The sequence below is a fragment of the Stegodyphus dumicola genome, chromosome 3, assembly GCF_044657685.1.
Source record: "Stegodyphus dumicola isolate Sdum_Otavi_A_Nest chromosome 3, ASM4465768v1".
Taxonomy (NCBI): Eukaryota; Metazoa; Arthropoda; class Arachnida; order Araneae; family Eresidae; genus Stegodyphus; species Stegodyphus dumicola.
Genome location: NC_140770.1, coordinates 209639421 through 209657259, shown reverse-complemented (window position 1 = coordinate 209657259; position 17839 = coordinate 209639421). Strand labels below are relative to the sequence as shown.

The window sequence follows — 17839 nt, the reverse complement described above, 5'->3', positions numbered from 1 at the left end:
ATTAGTCATGGACAAATTCGAAGAAAACTTTACAGGCTTTAAATAGTTACTATTTAATAATTAATAAATGAAATTAATTATTGATTTTAATTAATAATTAAAATAATTAATAATAAAATAATTAATTATTAATTAAACTCAATAATTAGTAATTAAAATCATTGATTTTAATTAATAATTATTGATTTTAATTAATAATTAATAATAAAATTAATTAATAATGAAATTAGTTATTGATTTTAATTAATAATAAAAAATATAAAATAAATTATAATTTAATTAATAATTAAAATCAATAATTAATATGAAATTAATTAATACTCTAGATCACTGCGTTAAAGATCTTATGTATCCTGTTAAGTGTGTCGAAGCGCCAATCCTAGGAAAAACAGAAGGAGGAGGAAAGAAAAGAAAAGGTTTTTATTTACTGAATCAAAAATTCTTCTTTTTTAAAATGTAAACTTAAAATCTATTACATTATTCAAATGTTTCTAAAGTGTGCCCAGAAACTATTTTAAAGCAAAGTACTATATTTATCATATAGAAGAGATATATACTAATGAAATATGTAAAATAAACCCAAAAAAATAATTTCAGAAATATGTATAGTTAATCAATTTCGAAGCTAACTGGCATACATTTGCCTTCTTATTGAAGCAAAAAACATTCTGCAGTTAGAATAGAAAAGAAACAAGCCAATGTGACAATCAAAATCGCAATAACAACCTTGTATTTAGCGTACGTATATTAAAACACTCAATCGATTTCGAGGGAGGCTAAAGGATTCGAGGTTCAGACTTAATGCGTGAAGGTGCAGTTGCCTCTCGCTCCCTATTTTTTGACTTCGCTGATTTTTTGCGTTTTAGTCTATGTTTTTTATGTTTGATCAGATAGCCTGGCTCAGTAAAAGTAGGCGGCCAGTGTAACTCTGATTCAAAATCTGGTTACAACCGCGTGCGTTGCTGATAACGACCACGTGTTTCTGAGACTCCTTTGCCAATGCTTTATTTTTCTTCTTTCCCCCCCCCTTTCCAGTAATTTCGTTCTTCTGATGAGGAGAGACCATTAGCTATCCTCGAAATCGATTAAGTGTTTTAATATATGTACGCTAAATACAAGGTTGTTATTGTGCTTTTGATTCTGCAGTTGTTTGAAGAAGAAGGAGATATGTCAGTGTCTTTCGAAATAGAACTTTCTGTAAACTCCTCGCTAGTTTAATACTGTTCTTAAGCCCTGGTTAAGACTTAATCATTTGTTTAGAAATGCTGGAATACATACCTATATTAAAATGGATACCTCCAGCTGTAGAAATAACTGTCGCCGTCAGTCCTTCGGGTGCAATTTCGTGACTATGAAGAATGACAGTAACCCACAACAAATGAAAAGTAAAAATTGATGTTACTTCTAATAGCAGGGAGTACCAAGGGTTAAACAGAAATGAATATCCTATTGCACTACAAACGTATCCTAAAAGTGCTAATAAGAATATGTTGGGAGAACCAATTTTCTGAACCCACCATTTAGATGTCAACAGAAATGGAAGTCCATATATGCCATTCACTGCTGGAATCAGACCGAATAAAATGCCTGGAGTATCAAGCTCTACAAGGAACCAGTTTGTAAAATTCTTCATAAAGTTCCATGTAGTACCAAGCATGAAAAGAATGCAGATAAATGAAATAAGATCGGCATTTTTTAATAAATTCAAAGCCTTTTTCCACATGTTTCTGCCTGGTGGATTAATTTTTACTTTTAATTTATAAATAATTGCTAAAGTTAATATGCACATCCCAATGAAACAGTAAAATGCGGATGCATAGTGCTTTTCATCACCTGGAGAAGTGTTCGCATCTACAACATACCCAGCGACGGGAGTAAATATCAAAACACCAAGAACAGAAAAGAAACATTCACGACCAAAATCAGAATTATATTCTTTAACCAAAGACATAGCAGTAACGTCAAAAATACGGTAGCAGGTAGTAAATGTAGTGAAAAAGAGCATTAACAACACCATGTTAGCCACCAAAAGTCTCCATCTTGATCCTCTTTCCCGATTACACTTTTCTTCGGAAAAATATGAACAATTTATTCTACAGTACATTTTATGTGGCACATTGCACCACGAATAAGTTCTATTTTTGTGCGTCAAAGCACGAACGTTATAAAAGCATTTATTTTTTGTTTTAAAAGTCTCATTCACATGAATCAATAAAGAAAAATTCGCAATTCCTTCACTGCTCTCCAAAATTTCGCAAATGATATTTTGTCCGAAACAGTACTCAGTAACATTTTCGGGGCACTGAATGTTGCAAGATGTTACTTCGAAGACCTTATCTTCGATGTCGCAAGTAGATCTTACCATTAATCTGTAGAATTCTTGATAATGACACTTGATATTTAATGGCTGTGGATTACAACTCTCGGAGTTCATTCTTGGCATCAACAGCATGCCAGTAACAGCTAGCAGGGTAATTACGAGATTGCCTACTAGAACGGGCTTGGATCTTCCCAGCTTATCTGCTATTATTCCTGATGCTGTTGATCCTAGAAATTGGGCGAATGGTGATATCATAAATATCGTTGAAAGTTCTGACAAGGCAAGACCACGTTGTTTGAAGTAGACCGCAAGAAAGGATCCAATAATTGATCCAGCTGTTGAAAGAGGAAATGACATATTATTCTTACACAAGTTTGAAAGAATTTGAGCTCATTTAAATCAAACAAAATTATTTGTATCAAAAATTTTACTTTTGAGCTAAAAAAACTCAATGTTTTAGCTCTGTGTCATTGAAGAGAGTTCTGTGTCATTTTGAGTAAAATCGGATACACAGTTTCTTTTAAATTTCATACTAAAACTGTTACTCAGTTTATATTGAAATTATTATGTTTTTTAAAACTTATTTATGTGAGTAATTTTAATCGATTTACATCAGAATAACATATTTTTTGTTTTGGATGTATAACCAGAAAGGAATGTGAAGAAATACATTTTGGGTTAAAAACTTTGCAAAATATTAACATACTGGGATAATAGTTGAATTAATTTAGTTTGAGTTTTGAGATTGTAAAATTTTCGAGATTGAAATTTTGAATGAAAAGATATGAATAAGTGAAGTTTTGCTGAATGTCTTATACAAGTTACATAAAAATGTTGCTAAAAAATTACACTTCTTCATTGAAGCATATTGTGCAGTATAAGATTCATCTCTCAAGAGCACAGGCATTCTTATAGCATCGCCTGACAGCGAGTAACTGTCACGAAGAAGTCGGATAAAATTTTCTCTTGAACAATAAGTTTTTAATTTCCAACCGAAATTAGAAATGCACTTTTTCCTTATTGCTACATACCTCTCTTACTAAATATACAGGATTTTTCAAAAGTCCTTTCCACACTTTAATTTACTATAATATTTAAGACGCAGAGTAATTTCAGCGAAATGAAATGTTTAAAATCTTACCAGACAGCACAGTAATTTGATAAGATCATGTAATCCCTAGAAGGGCTAGTCGTATGCTGGAATACGTTGTATCCAGTGTTGAAATTGTTTTGGGACGAAAATTCATCAGCGTATGGCGTCCGCGATGTGAAAGCATCAACAATCCTTGCAAAATTTTAGGACATTAATGAAGAAACGATTAACCAAGTTAGGGAATACATTGCCATAATCCGTATATATCGAGCAAAGATTCCCATGCTTCGAATGAATGCAATATTGGATAATCGCAGACAGCATGGGTAGCAAGTGCAAGTACAACAGCCTTTGCAGAATCAAACTTTCTCTGGGCTCCGAGCAGTTCTGTGTCTTTCGACCAACATTTCCGTTTTCCAATGCCGATTACCTCATAATGAACTCTTGTCACATATTGTCAGCAGAAACTTTGTAGGCCATATTTTAACATTTGTTATGTTTGGGGACTTTTCGGAAACACTCTGCTAAACTTTCGGTGCACCAGAAAGCACGAGTTGCACAAAAGCACTGCTCTGCGCCTTTTCCTGAATCAGAGTTATCTTGTAATCACGTGATTCTCTGTATGTGCAGTGTCGCCAGTTAGCTTAAAGTCTGTTTGCAGTCTAAACTTTTCATTAAACTATCTCTGTTCATAACAAACTGAATTTAATTTTTATTATGTATGCGAAGTAATAATCTACAGCATGTACGCAAAATTGTCAATATGCGAAACGAAATTAAATGTAGTATGCTAGAGAAAATAATATTTTGTATTCGTGATATTTCATCATTATTATAGTGTTATCTTATGCAAAATATTTCATAAGGAAGTTTAGAATTTTTATGAGAATATTAAAATATTCCTGTCCATTTAATAATTTATTAAAGACTCCAACAATTAAAATTCAGTAATGCATACACATTGAAATTTTTGACGTTTGATCGCTGTAATCAATATGCAGTTTTTCAGTTGTTCATTTGTAATGAACTAATTATAACGTAATTAATTACCTATTGCTTTACAAAGAGTCAAAATGAAGTAAGGTGGTTTTCTTTATTTTGACATAAAACAGTATTAACGATATCAGACCATTTATGCATGCACTGATTGGCTAAAATATTATAATCACCCTCCAAATATAGATTTCTCCATCTCTGACCATGGACCTTATAAGAGATAGACTAAACCAGTAGGCGGGGCGCGCGTCACCGACTTGTCGGCAAGAAAGAGTAGGGACGATCTGGTTTACTTTAGCAATGAAAACCTAAGACGTTTGTATCACATAACTCTTTTTAATTATTAAATGTGATACGTTGTATAGGGATGAGATTATGAAAGCCACAGTTTTTTCCAAATAGGATTTAATATATATCATTAAAGCACTTTTTACTGCATTTCGCGCATTTTTTTCACGCGTAATTCTTGTACAAACATCTTTACTCTGGTAAAACAGTAAAAACTCTAGGCACAAAATTTATGAACTTAATTTTGCGTACAAATAACGTAAAAGTAGTATGTGATAGTACGTGATGCTTTGAAATGAACAAGATCTGAAAACTTTTTTTAAAAAATTTAATGATCATTTTCAGGCAGTGATTTTCAAAACTATAATAACATTAAAAAACAATCATTTATTTGATTATATCATCATTAACTTATTAACATTAAAGTGGAATATTTATTTTAGTAATTTATAAAATTCGAAGCATAGAATTTTCTGAGTGTAATGAAAGGGGGGAAGGTAAAATAAAATCTAGAAGCACTCAGCACTTTATATTACGCCCAGAAGGAACCTTTTTTTAACGTTTTTTGTGTTACCTATATTTATTAAATATCATGTTCTTCTCCCGTAAACCACATACATTTGAAAACAGCATATCTTTAGATTTTCCGCACAGGAGATAAAACTGTTATTTTCCGTTTAGTGCTCTCTCTGCAGTCGTTGAGATTGTTAATCAAAAATTCCTTAAAGTTTTCCAAAATGTGAAATAGATTAAAACAAATTCGAAATTCAGCCGTCCAGATGCCCATGTCCGAATGGAGGATTACATTAATTAAAATTTGATGGCTCTAGATACTATCGTTTTTATCACAGTGCGAGAAACATACATGTCTTCACGCAGATCCTTCATTATTTAATTCCTTTAAATATAATACAGGGCGAAAATATTTGGTAACAACAATTTGCAAGGAGACACGGACATTTATAGTAGAACAGCGCAAAATGTCGCTTCGAAACTAACAGCCTTTCTAGGTTACCGACCCTTTGGGCTAACAAATTAAATTAACAATAAATTTAAAAAAAATCTTATGTAGAACTAAAAATAAATTGAAAAAATAATCATTATAAAATACAAGCAAAATTAATTATTACGGTTAAATACAATTTTAATATTAGAATTAAACGCATAAAAATTATTAAGGAGTCAAAATTGTTTATTACTACGATGTATTATGAAATATAATTGAAATAAAATTTCTTTATAGAAATTGTGCTATAATATTCATCTATAATTTTAAAAAAGCAGCACAATTTAGAATTTTAAACAAAACTTTCAAAGATTCGTTTTTAAATATTTTAGTATTTTTTACTTATTTACACCAATAAAAAGCATAAAAATTGCTTGTTTGAAATTTTCTGTTAGTTCAGATTTAAAATATTATTTTCTAAAATTAGTAGTTACAAATTTCCTTACAGGATAGGAAAAGGTAAAAAAATATCCAGCCCTGAAAGCATGCAATAGCTTTATAATTATTTGGAACGTTAATTATGCTTGATAAATATGCTAAATTTTTAAAAATCAATCTCAATTTCAAAAATAAAATTATGAAGAAATTCTAATTTGTGAAATGAGGCGCTACAACCAGCTTTTTCTTGACAATTATACACGCTGCAATAGGCAACAACTATTAAATTTCTGCAAGGCGTCCCTACTGCTTCGCATGTGATCAAGGTGATAGCCGGGAACGTCTCAGACGAGGGAGAAAACCCATTTGGGTTAGTCTGTTTCTTATAAGGTCCATGTCTCTGACACGCAAAATATCTTCAGTCCGTCGTAGCACCGATTCTACAAATTTGTTATCTAAGTTTCCGGAAGAAGATCATATCAAATTTGCAAGCAGAGGTCACAAAATTTCAGCAAATTGAGAAAAGTCGGTAAGCTCCGAGCTCGCGCTGTTGAACACTTTAGATGTGATCAAAAGGCTTAAAATACGGCAATTTTTCAAGAGTTCTTTAGGAAATCAAGATATAAAGTTCTTTTATCAGTATGCTTTACCAATCATTGTGCATTGTGGACAATTTCGGCCTTATGACAAAAAAAGTTGTTATGCTGAAACGGTCTACTTCTGGTGCAGGATTCAAAAGACATAAACGAGTGTACTTGGTCAGCAACAGTGGACATATAGTTTGTAGCTGTCACAATTCATTCTAACTTACACATCGGTTCCAGGATTTCCTATGAGAATGTTCCCCAGAGCATACTTTCATTCACAGGCCTGTTTGAGTCCTATGAGCGATCAAGTTTTCATCTGAAAGCAACATATTATGGCACGAACCATCAGCTTGATATAAAAGAAATTTGAAATCAATGGACCAGGCAGCTCTTTCCATTGTGATGTGTCCAGTCATAATGTTCACAGGCCTACTGTAGTTGTTTGCAGAACACATGAGAGGGGCGACTGCTGCAGAATCCTACTTCTAAACAGTGTCCAAGGAATTATGTGCTCAGGCATACTTGCATTCAGCTGTTACCATAGACAGTTACCTACTGCCCCACAGGCAGTTACCTATTTGCGGTCATGAAGCAAGTTACTCGCCGATGCTTATATCCGTAAATCAGGCATGGACATCCTACGCCTCGACATCTACTACTGGTAATTATTATTCTTTCACTTTTTATAAGTGCTAAAAGGGCAGCTCACAAACATCCTAACAGCAGTGTCATTTCGGAGATATTCATCCCTATCTTTAGGACCATTACCAAAGGCGCTTAACTCAGCAGGCTTCTTAGTATATACAGATAAGTCTTCTGAATCCCAGGCAGTCGTTAAATAACTTTTTCACTTACTCGTGTGCCATCTTGATCATTTCAGGCAGTGTAGGGGCGATCATAATGTTTTAGCTAATCAGTATGCATTGTATCTGCAAAATTCCTTGCCCGGCTTTTATTTCCGCAACTTCTGGTTGTAAATATATAGTTTCAATTACACAAATGTTTTAATCATGTAAAGATTTGTGTTTTTGTATTTAAAAAAATTTAATAATTTTGCTTAAAATACGAAACCTCCCTTTTTACACATTGTTCCGGTCGTTATACTCGTACTTACAAAAGTTTTATCCTCTTTATAAAAATAAAACACAAAAAGCTTAACTCTTGTACGACAAAAATTGACTGAGATGTTTAATTTCAAAATTTGCGATTTTTAACGTCATACTTAGTTTGCATTAAGGACTCGGTTCATAAATATATTAGAATAATTCAAGGTTGATTATCTCTCCTTAAATGACATTCAATGCTATTCTTTAGTGATTTACTAATGTTTTATTAATTTTGATACATTTGGTATGTTAAAAGGATTTTCACAGTAATTTATAATAAGCAGTTCATTGCGGAAATAAATTAGTTAAAAATTTTAATTTGCAAAATTTAAATTTGTATTAATTAAATATTTTTAATTTTTAATTAATGCAAAGAACTAGTTCGCATTACTAGTTGACTATGCCAATACGAACTCTATAAGATTCTGTGAATAATATCTCTGTTTTGGAAAAAATAAATAAATAAATAAATATATTTATTAATGTCCTTCAGAATAATTTGCATAGTGATGCTCTTTACTTGATCTCTTAACAATATAATAAATATATTTATCAATGTCCTTCATGCAAAAATTAAATAATATTTTATTTTAAGTTACTTACCACTGCAAACATTACGGTTTTCAATTAACGTACGGCGTCTAAATTTTCTTTTTTAATATCAAACATTTCGGTCAGTTTTTGTCGTATAGGTGTCAAAATTTTTGTGCTTTATTTTTCATAAATTTGTACAAAATGTTCCTAAACTCATGATCGGTAGAAGACGTAAAACGTTATATTTCTTATTTTGAGAAATATTTTTTAAAAAAATATGAGCATATGAATTTTTGCTTCATTTGAAACATTTTTGCAACGGAAATTATACGCCCACCATCAGCGGTTGAGAATATAAAGGCCAAGTAAGGACTTTTTGGACACAAGTTATTTCCATACATGTTTTTGTCTGAAGCCTCAGGTTATATATATATATATATATATACAGGGTGTCCCGTAAATGTTGCGAGAAACTTATGGGGAGGTAGGGAACATCATAAGGATTAAGAATTGCATAGGAACATATGCCCGGAAATGTCAGGAGTAAGTGGTAGCAGAGGTAGAAGATGGGAAAGGAAACAAGAGTGATTAATTTGACACATTTATTTTACGTGAATACAAATGGTGTACGACAGCTTGAATGTTACAACAGATTCTCGAAGTTTGCCCCATCAGACACTAAACATGCCTGGCACCAATAAACTATTGATTGCTGGACGTGTTCAAATACACCTAGAGTTTCTCTGATTGTAGCAGCTGCGCAGGCGAGTCTTGCCACGAGATTCGTTGACTTTGAAGCGTTGATGTGCCGTGTGGTGACACACAACGCTTGGGTTTTCTTGAGCCCACAAATGCTGACTGTGGTAATGGAATACGTTATCCCTATTGAATGTGGCCTCATCCGTAAACAACACATCAGCTGGGAAATTAACATCACGGGCACTTTCTTGCAGAAACTACTGCTCGAAACGTACACGTTCATCCGGGAGCAGTAACTAAACCCTCTAGAGAAGAAAGGCGTGGGAAGACTCGGCGTTCAAAACACGCTGGACACTGGTGCGAGACATTCTTAATTGAGAGGCAATTGCACGTATGCTGGTCCTTGGATTACTCTCCACCATATCCAACACACTTTCTTCCTTAACGATAGAGCGAGTCGATCGTCGCCTGCCATCACTTGTCCTGCCATTTCATAATGATCCATTGTCGCACAAATTTTGATGCAAATAAAGAGTGTTGTGGTTGGTATTTGTCGGGGAAACGTTCTCTATAAATGCGGGCAGCGGCTCATCCATTACCCTCAACTATGTCATACACTAAGTGCATGTCTGCAAGTTCTACGTTCGTGTAGAGTTCCATGCTCTACATATGGTGCCTACCGCTTGAATGAGGCAATCCTCTCTTTCCACTATCCTGTACAGCACCTCCTGGCGGCGTATATTGACGTTTCTCGGCCATGGGTTCCTATGCAATTCTTAATCCTTACGATGTGCTCTTCCTTCCTCTGAAATTTCTATCAACATTTACAGGACAACCTGTATATATATAAGCTTGAATAAGAAGGTGAAGTAAAGCGTTAACCCAAAGATATACATTCATAAATAATATAGGCTTATTTACATATAAGAAGGTAAATCATGAAAGTTTCTTACCTCCAAACCAAAGTATCAAAGCTAGTTTCAAAGGTATGAGAGGTTTGCATATACTTATTTTATAATTTTTATATAGTCTCCATGTTATGTTGAAGGTTTCCTGGAAATAAAAGGTACAATAAAGCACGTAAGAGAGAAAGCATTATTTCTGTATCCATGAATTAACTTAATATTATTTTACAATCAACATTATTTCACAATTATGGATTGTTTGAAAAGTTAGCATTATTTTACAGTCCAAGAGTTTATTAATAAACAATACAAAGTATTAAATGTCACTGCTTAAATATTCATACATAAATGTGAATATTCGTCTGTAATCGGTAATTCTGTTCAGTCACATTAAGAACCAGTTAGCCTCTCTGTACTATTGTTCCTTATGCTTCCACTGGGACACGATTCTAGATCACATTCCAGTCATGGACGCTGCTCTAGCAAATTTGCAAAAGCCAAGTCTGCACCTCATATAATCAAGAAGTCCAGTAAGGTTTTTAAGTCGGATAAATGCTTAGATTGTGTTTGACTGACTACTCGTTTCTTCAAGATATGAGGCAAAAACATTCCAAAAGGAACATTTTCCTCATTTTTTAAAATTTATTATGTTTCTCACATAAATTTATTTACAATAAATAGGAGGATAACTATTACGAAATATTCGAAACATAACATATTTCTATAATATGCGTTTCACACAGCGTCGTCATCTCAGCGCATGCGATGCAGGAGCCGCAAGCTTTTAAATTTAAAACTGGAAAAAAGGAATTACTGTTTTTAACTCAAAATAGTTGATTGTTAATACCAGTAACTTACCATATGGTCAAGAAGTCTGCCCTGCGATTATAATTTTCTGTAAGTTTGATGTTATTTCAAAATTATTACTTTCCAGCATTAATGCTTAAGCCAGATTTGTGAACACGAATTCTTATTATATATGTGGTTATGTATTTATGCTGATGCAATGCTTGCCATGGTGATGGCTTGCCCGGAATGTAGCTTATAAGAGATCTCGTAAAATGAATGCTAATGACTTAATGGGCGTTTTATGCGTGCAAATATTCTAAAGTAAAAACAAAATGGTTAACCTAATAATGTTTTTCTTCAAAGGGAAAAATTCTTCATCAGGGATAACATAAATCTCCACCTATGTTTTCCACCATATTCATTATTTTAATGCTTCTTCTGTATTTTTTCCTTTTCATGAGGAAAACGGTATATTTTTGGGTTATTTGTGAAGGAAGAGAAATGTGGTAATCTTTTGTTATTGGACATTTGAACAGATAACATGGACCGCCTCCTAATCTACCACAAAGCAGGTTCAAAGTCATCTTTAACCTTTTTATGATATCCTATTGCTGTTGCCATGCGGTCATTGATATTTGTTGCAGACTGGTAGTGAGATGACTTCTTGGTAATGGTATGTGTAGCATCTCGTTGTTTATTTTTGTTGTTTTTTGTGTAGCTTCTGTCGCATGTTTATCTGTTTGTTCGTTTCTATTATTTCCTTCGTGTTCTTTGACACATGAGATGACTGTTTTTGACACATGCTGTTTAATTTTTGATGAATTTTGTTCACTTTCGGACAACTGTGATGTATATATATTTGTAACATCATGTAGTACTGATTGCTGTCTGGTTGGATATGTAATATTTTTATGCTAGGTCTTGCATATTCTATTATCTTCTGTACTGCAGTTAATTCTGCTTGGAATGTACTATTTTCGCTCGCTAGGTGTTCTTTTCATGTTTTAAAAATTGTAGTGTGCCTCATAACCACATATGCACAGACTATATTTCCTTCTATTTTGGAATTATCCTTGAAATCTACGTGGTAAGATGGCAGAGATGCTAATGTCTTGCTGGTAGTGTGAGAGTTCTTTCTGAGCTGAGTGGCAATCGAGGTAAGAGTTCCTAGGCTCATGGCTGGCTGGTCTGAAGCTATTACCGAAAACATTTTTAAGAACATTCAGTTATAGGAATTCTACTGTAGTATTCATCTTGTGCTTTGATATACAAAGTTGTTATTCCTATTTAAATATATGGAGTTAAAAGTAGTCCTATACGCTCTTGAAATATTGAGAAGGAAAGGTGCATATTAATCAGCATCATATTTTTATCTGTCATAGGAATTGCCAGGGCTGATGCTACATGGTGACCTTTTTTTTTATCATGGGGCTATATATAGTTTTTTAATTGCTGGTTTCAAGCCCTAATAAGAGCTGTGCATGCTCATGAGAATGAATCAAGTTTTGTTTTTTCAGCTCATTAAGGTGGAAAAAATAAGAAATCTAACTGTCGATTATTACTCCTAAATATTTAATTTCGTACGAATCTCGATATTGTTTTCCACTTATTGTAAGTTTTGGGTTACGAGTGTTCGGCTGTTGAGGTTTATGAAAACTAACTGCTTGAGATGTTTCTTCGGGAATGATTAATTTCAATTCTTTGCAAATGTTGCTTTCTTTCCACCGATGATGGGACAGCCGATTCACTAGGACAGTTAGCATACCGGCCAGTTCACCCTGCTAACGGAACTAATTTTACTAAAAACGTTCCAGGATTGCAAGCTCACCAGGCCTATGTTTGACAAAAGTGCAAGTAAAATATTGCATTCGGTCCTTTTCAAAGTCCACAAAAGTGGTCTGTTCCTTGCAGATCGAATGCTTCGACGAGTTCTGAGGGGTGGAAAAAAAAGAATGTTGGGCGAGTCAATGGTTTAATAATGGTAGAAGAGTGCAATGCAGGTAAAGAGAACAGTTTCAGCGTTCACACGTGAGGGGCTGGAGACGGATAGATACAATACAGATGTTCCTGAAGATATTTACGGTTTCTGGGCTATTGTTTTGTATCACAAGTATAACCAGAGAACATATTCTCCAAAATGCAGTCACTGTTTCGTGATATATGCCTATATGTGGAATGTAAAGGAATTAAAATTTAAGTTCCAAACATCTAGGATCATGCGTGAGTCTTGATGGTAGTCTCTTTGTTGCAGTCGTTTTATGATGGTGTTATTATAATGGATGAAATTAGCTCCATTTTTAAAATACTCTCTAACTAGATGGAGTAAGTTGGACTGGCATTTGACTTTATTTAGCGCTTTTAGAACACCCAGTCACGATAGCGAATCAAATGCACTCTGCAGGGTTTGAGTACTGCGGAGCAATTTCATTATATTTGTTCTTCCTAAGTTTCTTTGACAAGGTAAATTGCGTGCATGATGAATTATCTCGGGGAAACGCCAACTTGTTCAAGTTAATAATTGTTTATTTTGTGAATATGATGTGTTACTCTTTATTATAAAAAACTTTTTCTAGTAGTATGTCTATTGTTCGTAAGACGATAACGGAAAGATAAACTTTCGGGCTGTAAGGATCTTCCGTCCTTCTTTGCGAAAAACCTATTTGACTGAATTTCAGGCAATCTGGAAAAGTGGAAAGTTGCAAGCATTTGTTTAAAACTTTTCTGAAGAAAGAAGAGTATGCATAATTCCTAAGGATAAACGCTAGAAGCACCAAACTTAGAGTACCATGCACAAAACATTTCATGTGTGAACCGTTAATAAGCAGTATAGGAAGGCTATTGCTTTAATCAGGTGTTCGAACCTCCTAACAAAATGGCACTTAAAGAGAAACAACGAGTTGAATTGATAAAGTTGTTTTATCTCATGATAAAAATGCTGCTGAAGCTTTCATGTTTATCTGCGAAATCGTAAGCTTTAACGAGGTCCACGTTCCGTAAGAAATGTACGTGATTTAGCACACAATTCCGAAAAAACTAAATGAATATGTGATAGACCACGATCGGGACAATCGTGTGCTTATGATTCTAATAAACTTGTAATTTCAATTTTAAAAAAATTCCTTCGCCTCTCCTATATTGTCACTCAAATTTCCGCCGGCAATTTTCGTCATATGCGTAATTTTCCAGCGCCATTTATACATTTTAATGCACTGGTGAATTTATTTAGGAATAACGTGGGTGTTACCATTCGAGAATTTCGAAGTATTTTCACTATAAATCGTAACCGTGAGAGCTCTATTTTTTTAAATCATCACATTCTTGAGTGCATTCTGTCAAATAAAATGTCAAATAAATTTCATTTCGATTAGTTGAGCGGATAGGCTTCTGAGGTTCATATATCGGAGAAGTTTTTTTATGACCACCCAGCTTCTTAGAGAACTTAAATAAACGAGAAGTAAATTCAGTGTATATTGATTAGCTTATGTATAACAACATATTGATGCTTGCGTCCAGCTTTCCATTAGATTGTATGAAATTGAAAACATTGGTACTAAAAACCATGTCTTACCATCAGAAAAGATCTAAAGCAGCTTAAATGAAAGGTGGTCATCTTAGATACATTTCACTATATTTTTTAAATTATTATCACACCCCCAAAAGTTCGTCACATCTAGCCTGAAACTCGTTTTTAGAGGTTCGCACTTTTAGCATTCGATATATTTTTTAATTTTACGATCAGTACATGGTATGAGTCAAACATATCTTGCAATCAAAATAAAATATGCTTTATTATGGACACAGGATAAAAATTGTAGGAAAATTAGTACCAAAAGAAAGGTTTAAGAACAAATTTATTAAAAATTATAAATTCTGGATAAGTTAAAATCAAGTTTTATTATAATTTCTAGGAATAAAAGTTAAAATCAAGTTTTATTATAATTTCTAGGAATAAACTATTCCTTCTTTCGTTTGAAAAATAATCAAAGTTATAGAATGAATTTCGAGTTTAATCTCAGGAAGTCTGAAACTCTGATCCTCAATATAAATAATAAATTTTACAAAATAATTAATAATTTATTGACTTAAAAGAAATGTATGATTTATATGGCTTTAAAAATAAATTTAGGGCATAAATATGTATTTTTTCTTCTACTTTTTTTCTATAAAAGCTCTTAAAATATTTTTCGACATGCATGCAGAAGGCAAACAGGAATGTTTAAAGACCTTATTCCTTTGGGAAATTAAAATAATAAATTTCAAAATATTTCTTAACTTCAAATTAAAAACTTGCATATTTATTCGACAGCAATTTAATGCAATGTTTACTGTAAAATTATCTTAAATATGTTTGAAAGTTTACTGAGAACGTGTTATGTAACGAAGTGAAATATGAGCTTAATAACAGGAAATGCAAAATTAGTTTCTGGAATACGCGAGGAATAAGTATTTGGTTTATTTCCTGTTATTTAAATGTATTAGTTTAAGACACATAACTGTCTTTATTACTTACTTTCATTCTCCTGCGTGATTAACTGAAGGATAACAGATGAAACGTTTGTTTGATGCTATGTTTAATTTATTATGTCTGGTTTCTGTTTAGTTGTTAATTAATCTATTCATTATCTGCGTTTATTCAAGACGTATTTATGTTTTCCTAAAATAACTTATCGTTGAAGAATTTATGTTTTCTACATCAAAGGCAGCATGTTCTTGTCATTACCTTCGTGAACAGCTGTTTCATCATATAACTGTTGTTAATATTTTTTAGGGAAAGCATATGTCTCATTCAAAGAAAAAACAGTAACTTCCTTTAATATTCATTTTATAATTACAGAAAAACCTATAATTATATATTTTCTTAATAGCGTAAGAGACATCAGTAAAATAATGCTGTCAACAAAAAGGAAATTAACACAGGAAGGAGGCAGGATATTCTTTTTTATGTTTACTTTTGAAACTAACTAGACCATAATTTGATGCATGCTTCACATTTGTGATGCCCCATATATTTTTATTTGGTTTGGTTTATTTGATTATGGCGAATTATTCGAGGGTTATTTGCCTGAAAAAAGGAATATCTCCATGGAGGACTTTCTAGGGAAAACTAGCTCGTATACTTATTACACATCGGGAAAACCACGAAAACGCTCTTGCAGCCTGCTCTTTCGCCGCGATTCGAACCCCGGACCGAATTACCAGTATTCAGCGATTTTACCGCTCAGCCGCTAGTAGGCCATATTTTTGGAAGTTGTATTTAAAAAACACGACTAACATGAAACAAAAATGCAACTGAATAAGAAAAGTATATGTGCATTAAAGCAAATTATTAAGCTAACGAATTGCTAGGAAACCTGCTTGGTATATTTTTACCAAAACCTAAACATAGATGTACTTTGTGAAAACACGTTTTATAAACAGAAGAAATATTTTAATTACCTTTCAAGTTTAAGCTGCTAATAGCAGAAATTATAAAGAATGTTCTGTAACAGAATGACTTGAAGAGGAGTTTTTATTTATTTATATTTAATTTATTTTAATTAATTAATTAATTAATTAATTTTTTACCTTACAAGAAAATAATCAGAACCTAATATGCAAACAAATACAACTTTTATACAATCAATATACTTACATCTTCTAAATTTGCATTTTCTGCTACTTGTTTCTTTTCACTTGTAATATCGGTTGCTGAAACATCTCCATTACATTCATTTGCTTCGTCCCGTGAGCTAAGGTCTACATCTTTAAAATCCGTATCCATAACAGGATGAAGTGGCTCTTTGTTAGAATCATTCATTTTATTTCCATTGTATCTCGAACTACATTTTTAAAGAGTTTAAAACTATATGTGGGTTTAAAACGCACCGTGATAAACCTAAAAATAGAATAAAATAAAAATGTATTATATATACCCTGCTAAAAATGCCTCGTAGAAACCCATAAAATTTTTACGGGGAATTGGCCTACGGGTACCCATACAGCTCTGCGGGTACCCGTAGGCCAAATCCCAATAAAAACCCACAGACAGAAACCGTACAACTGTACGGGTACCCGGAGGCCAAATCCCGGTAAAAACCCATAGAAAGAAACCCGTACGGTTGTACGGGTACCCGTAGGCCAAATACCCGTAAAAACCCATAGAAAGAAACCTGCACGGCTGTACGGGTACCTGTAGGCCAAATAACCGTAAAAAACCTGTAAACAGAAACCCGTACGACTGTACGGATACGAGTAGGCCAAATCTCTGTAGAAACCTGTAGAACTGTAGGCACTATAAACAAAATCCCAGTAAAAACCCATAGCCAAAAATCGGAACTTTATATGCATATCCATTGGCCAAATTTCCATTAAAAAATGTATATTCCGTAGGTCTATGCCTTGTAAAAACCAGTAGACAAAAGCATGTACACCTATACAGGCACCCATACGCCAAATCCTGTAAAAACCACTACACAAAAATCCACAGACCAATAAAGGTACCTCTTGGAAAAATCGCTGCACAAAACAGTAAACAAAAAAACCCATAAACAGAACCAATAGCATTATACCATAGTGGAGTATCCATACATAGAATCGTACATAGAACGGGTATCCATATACAGAATCCCTATAAAAAACAATATACAAAAATAGAATTGTAAATCAAATTTCCATAAAAACATAAACCAGCAGAAGTACACAATTAGCACTGATGAAATGTACAGAACTAAATGGCGGAGAAAGCATGTAAAGTAATTTTAAATAAAATTCAATGCGAATAAATAAAAATTTTAAAATATCAAGAAGCCTACGAGCCCATCCTTCTTAATGCACGTCAATATCTATAAACATATTACAAAATATTTGTATAAATTATCTTTACAAAGCTCGCTTACCACTAATAGTAACACCCTGCAGCTTATTATGACACGCAAACACATAGATGTTTTGCGTGGAAGAAAGGATGAATCCTAAAATATAATGTAGTAAAGAAATAATACTAATATACAAACATTGTGCCGACCCCTTATTACAATACTTTGAATGTTACCTGTATCTCTCAAAAGATAAATGAAACATGAAGATAACATATAATAAACTTAATAATACCCAAAATAAAATAAATTTTATTGTAACAAAACTAATTTTAAAAAATTTA

General features: G+C 33.0%; 1 protein-coding gene across 2 annotated transcripts in view; it reads right to left on the bottom strand.

Annotated features, from left to right (window-relative positions):
* Positions 1–16588, bottom strand: part of LOC118192956 (uncharacterized) — a 36231-nt gene extending 19643 nt beyond the window's left edge. For both annotated transcript variants that reach the window (XM_085813820.1, XM_035363977.2), the window contains exons 1-3: positions 16334–16588; positions 9961–10060; positions 1279–2655 (exon numbers count right to left, since the gene is read on the bottom strand). In XM_085813820.1, coding sequence (XP_085669946.1) covers positions 1279–2655; positions 9961–10060; positions 16334–16498 — 1642 coding nt within the window. In that variant the 5' untranslated portion in view covers positions 16499–16588. The remainder of the gene's footprint in view (positions 1–1278; positions 2656–9960; positions 10061–16333) is intronic.
* Positions 16589–17839: the final 1251 nt, after the last annotated feature.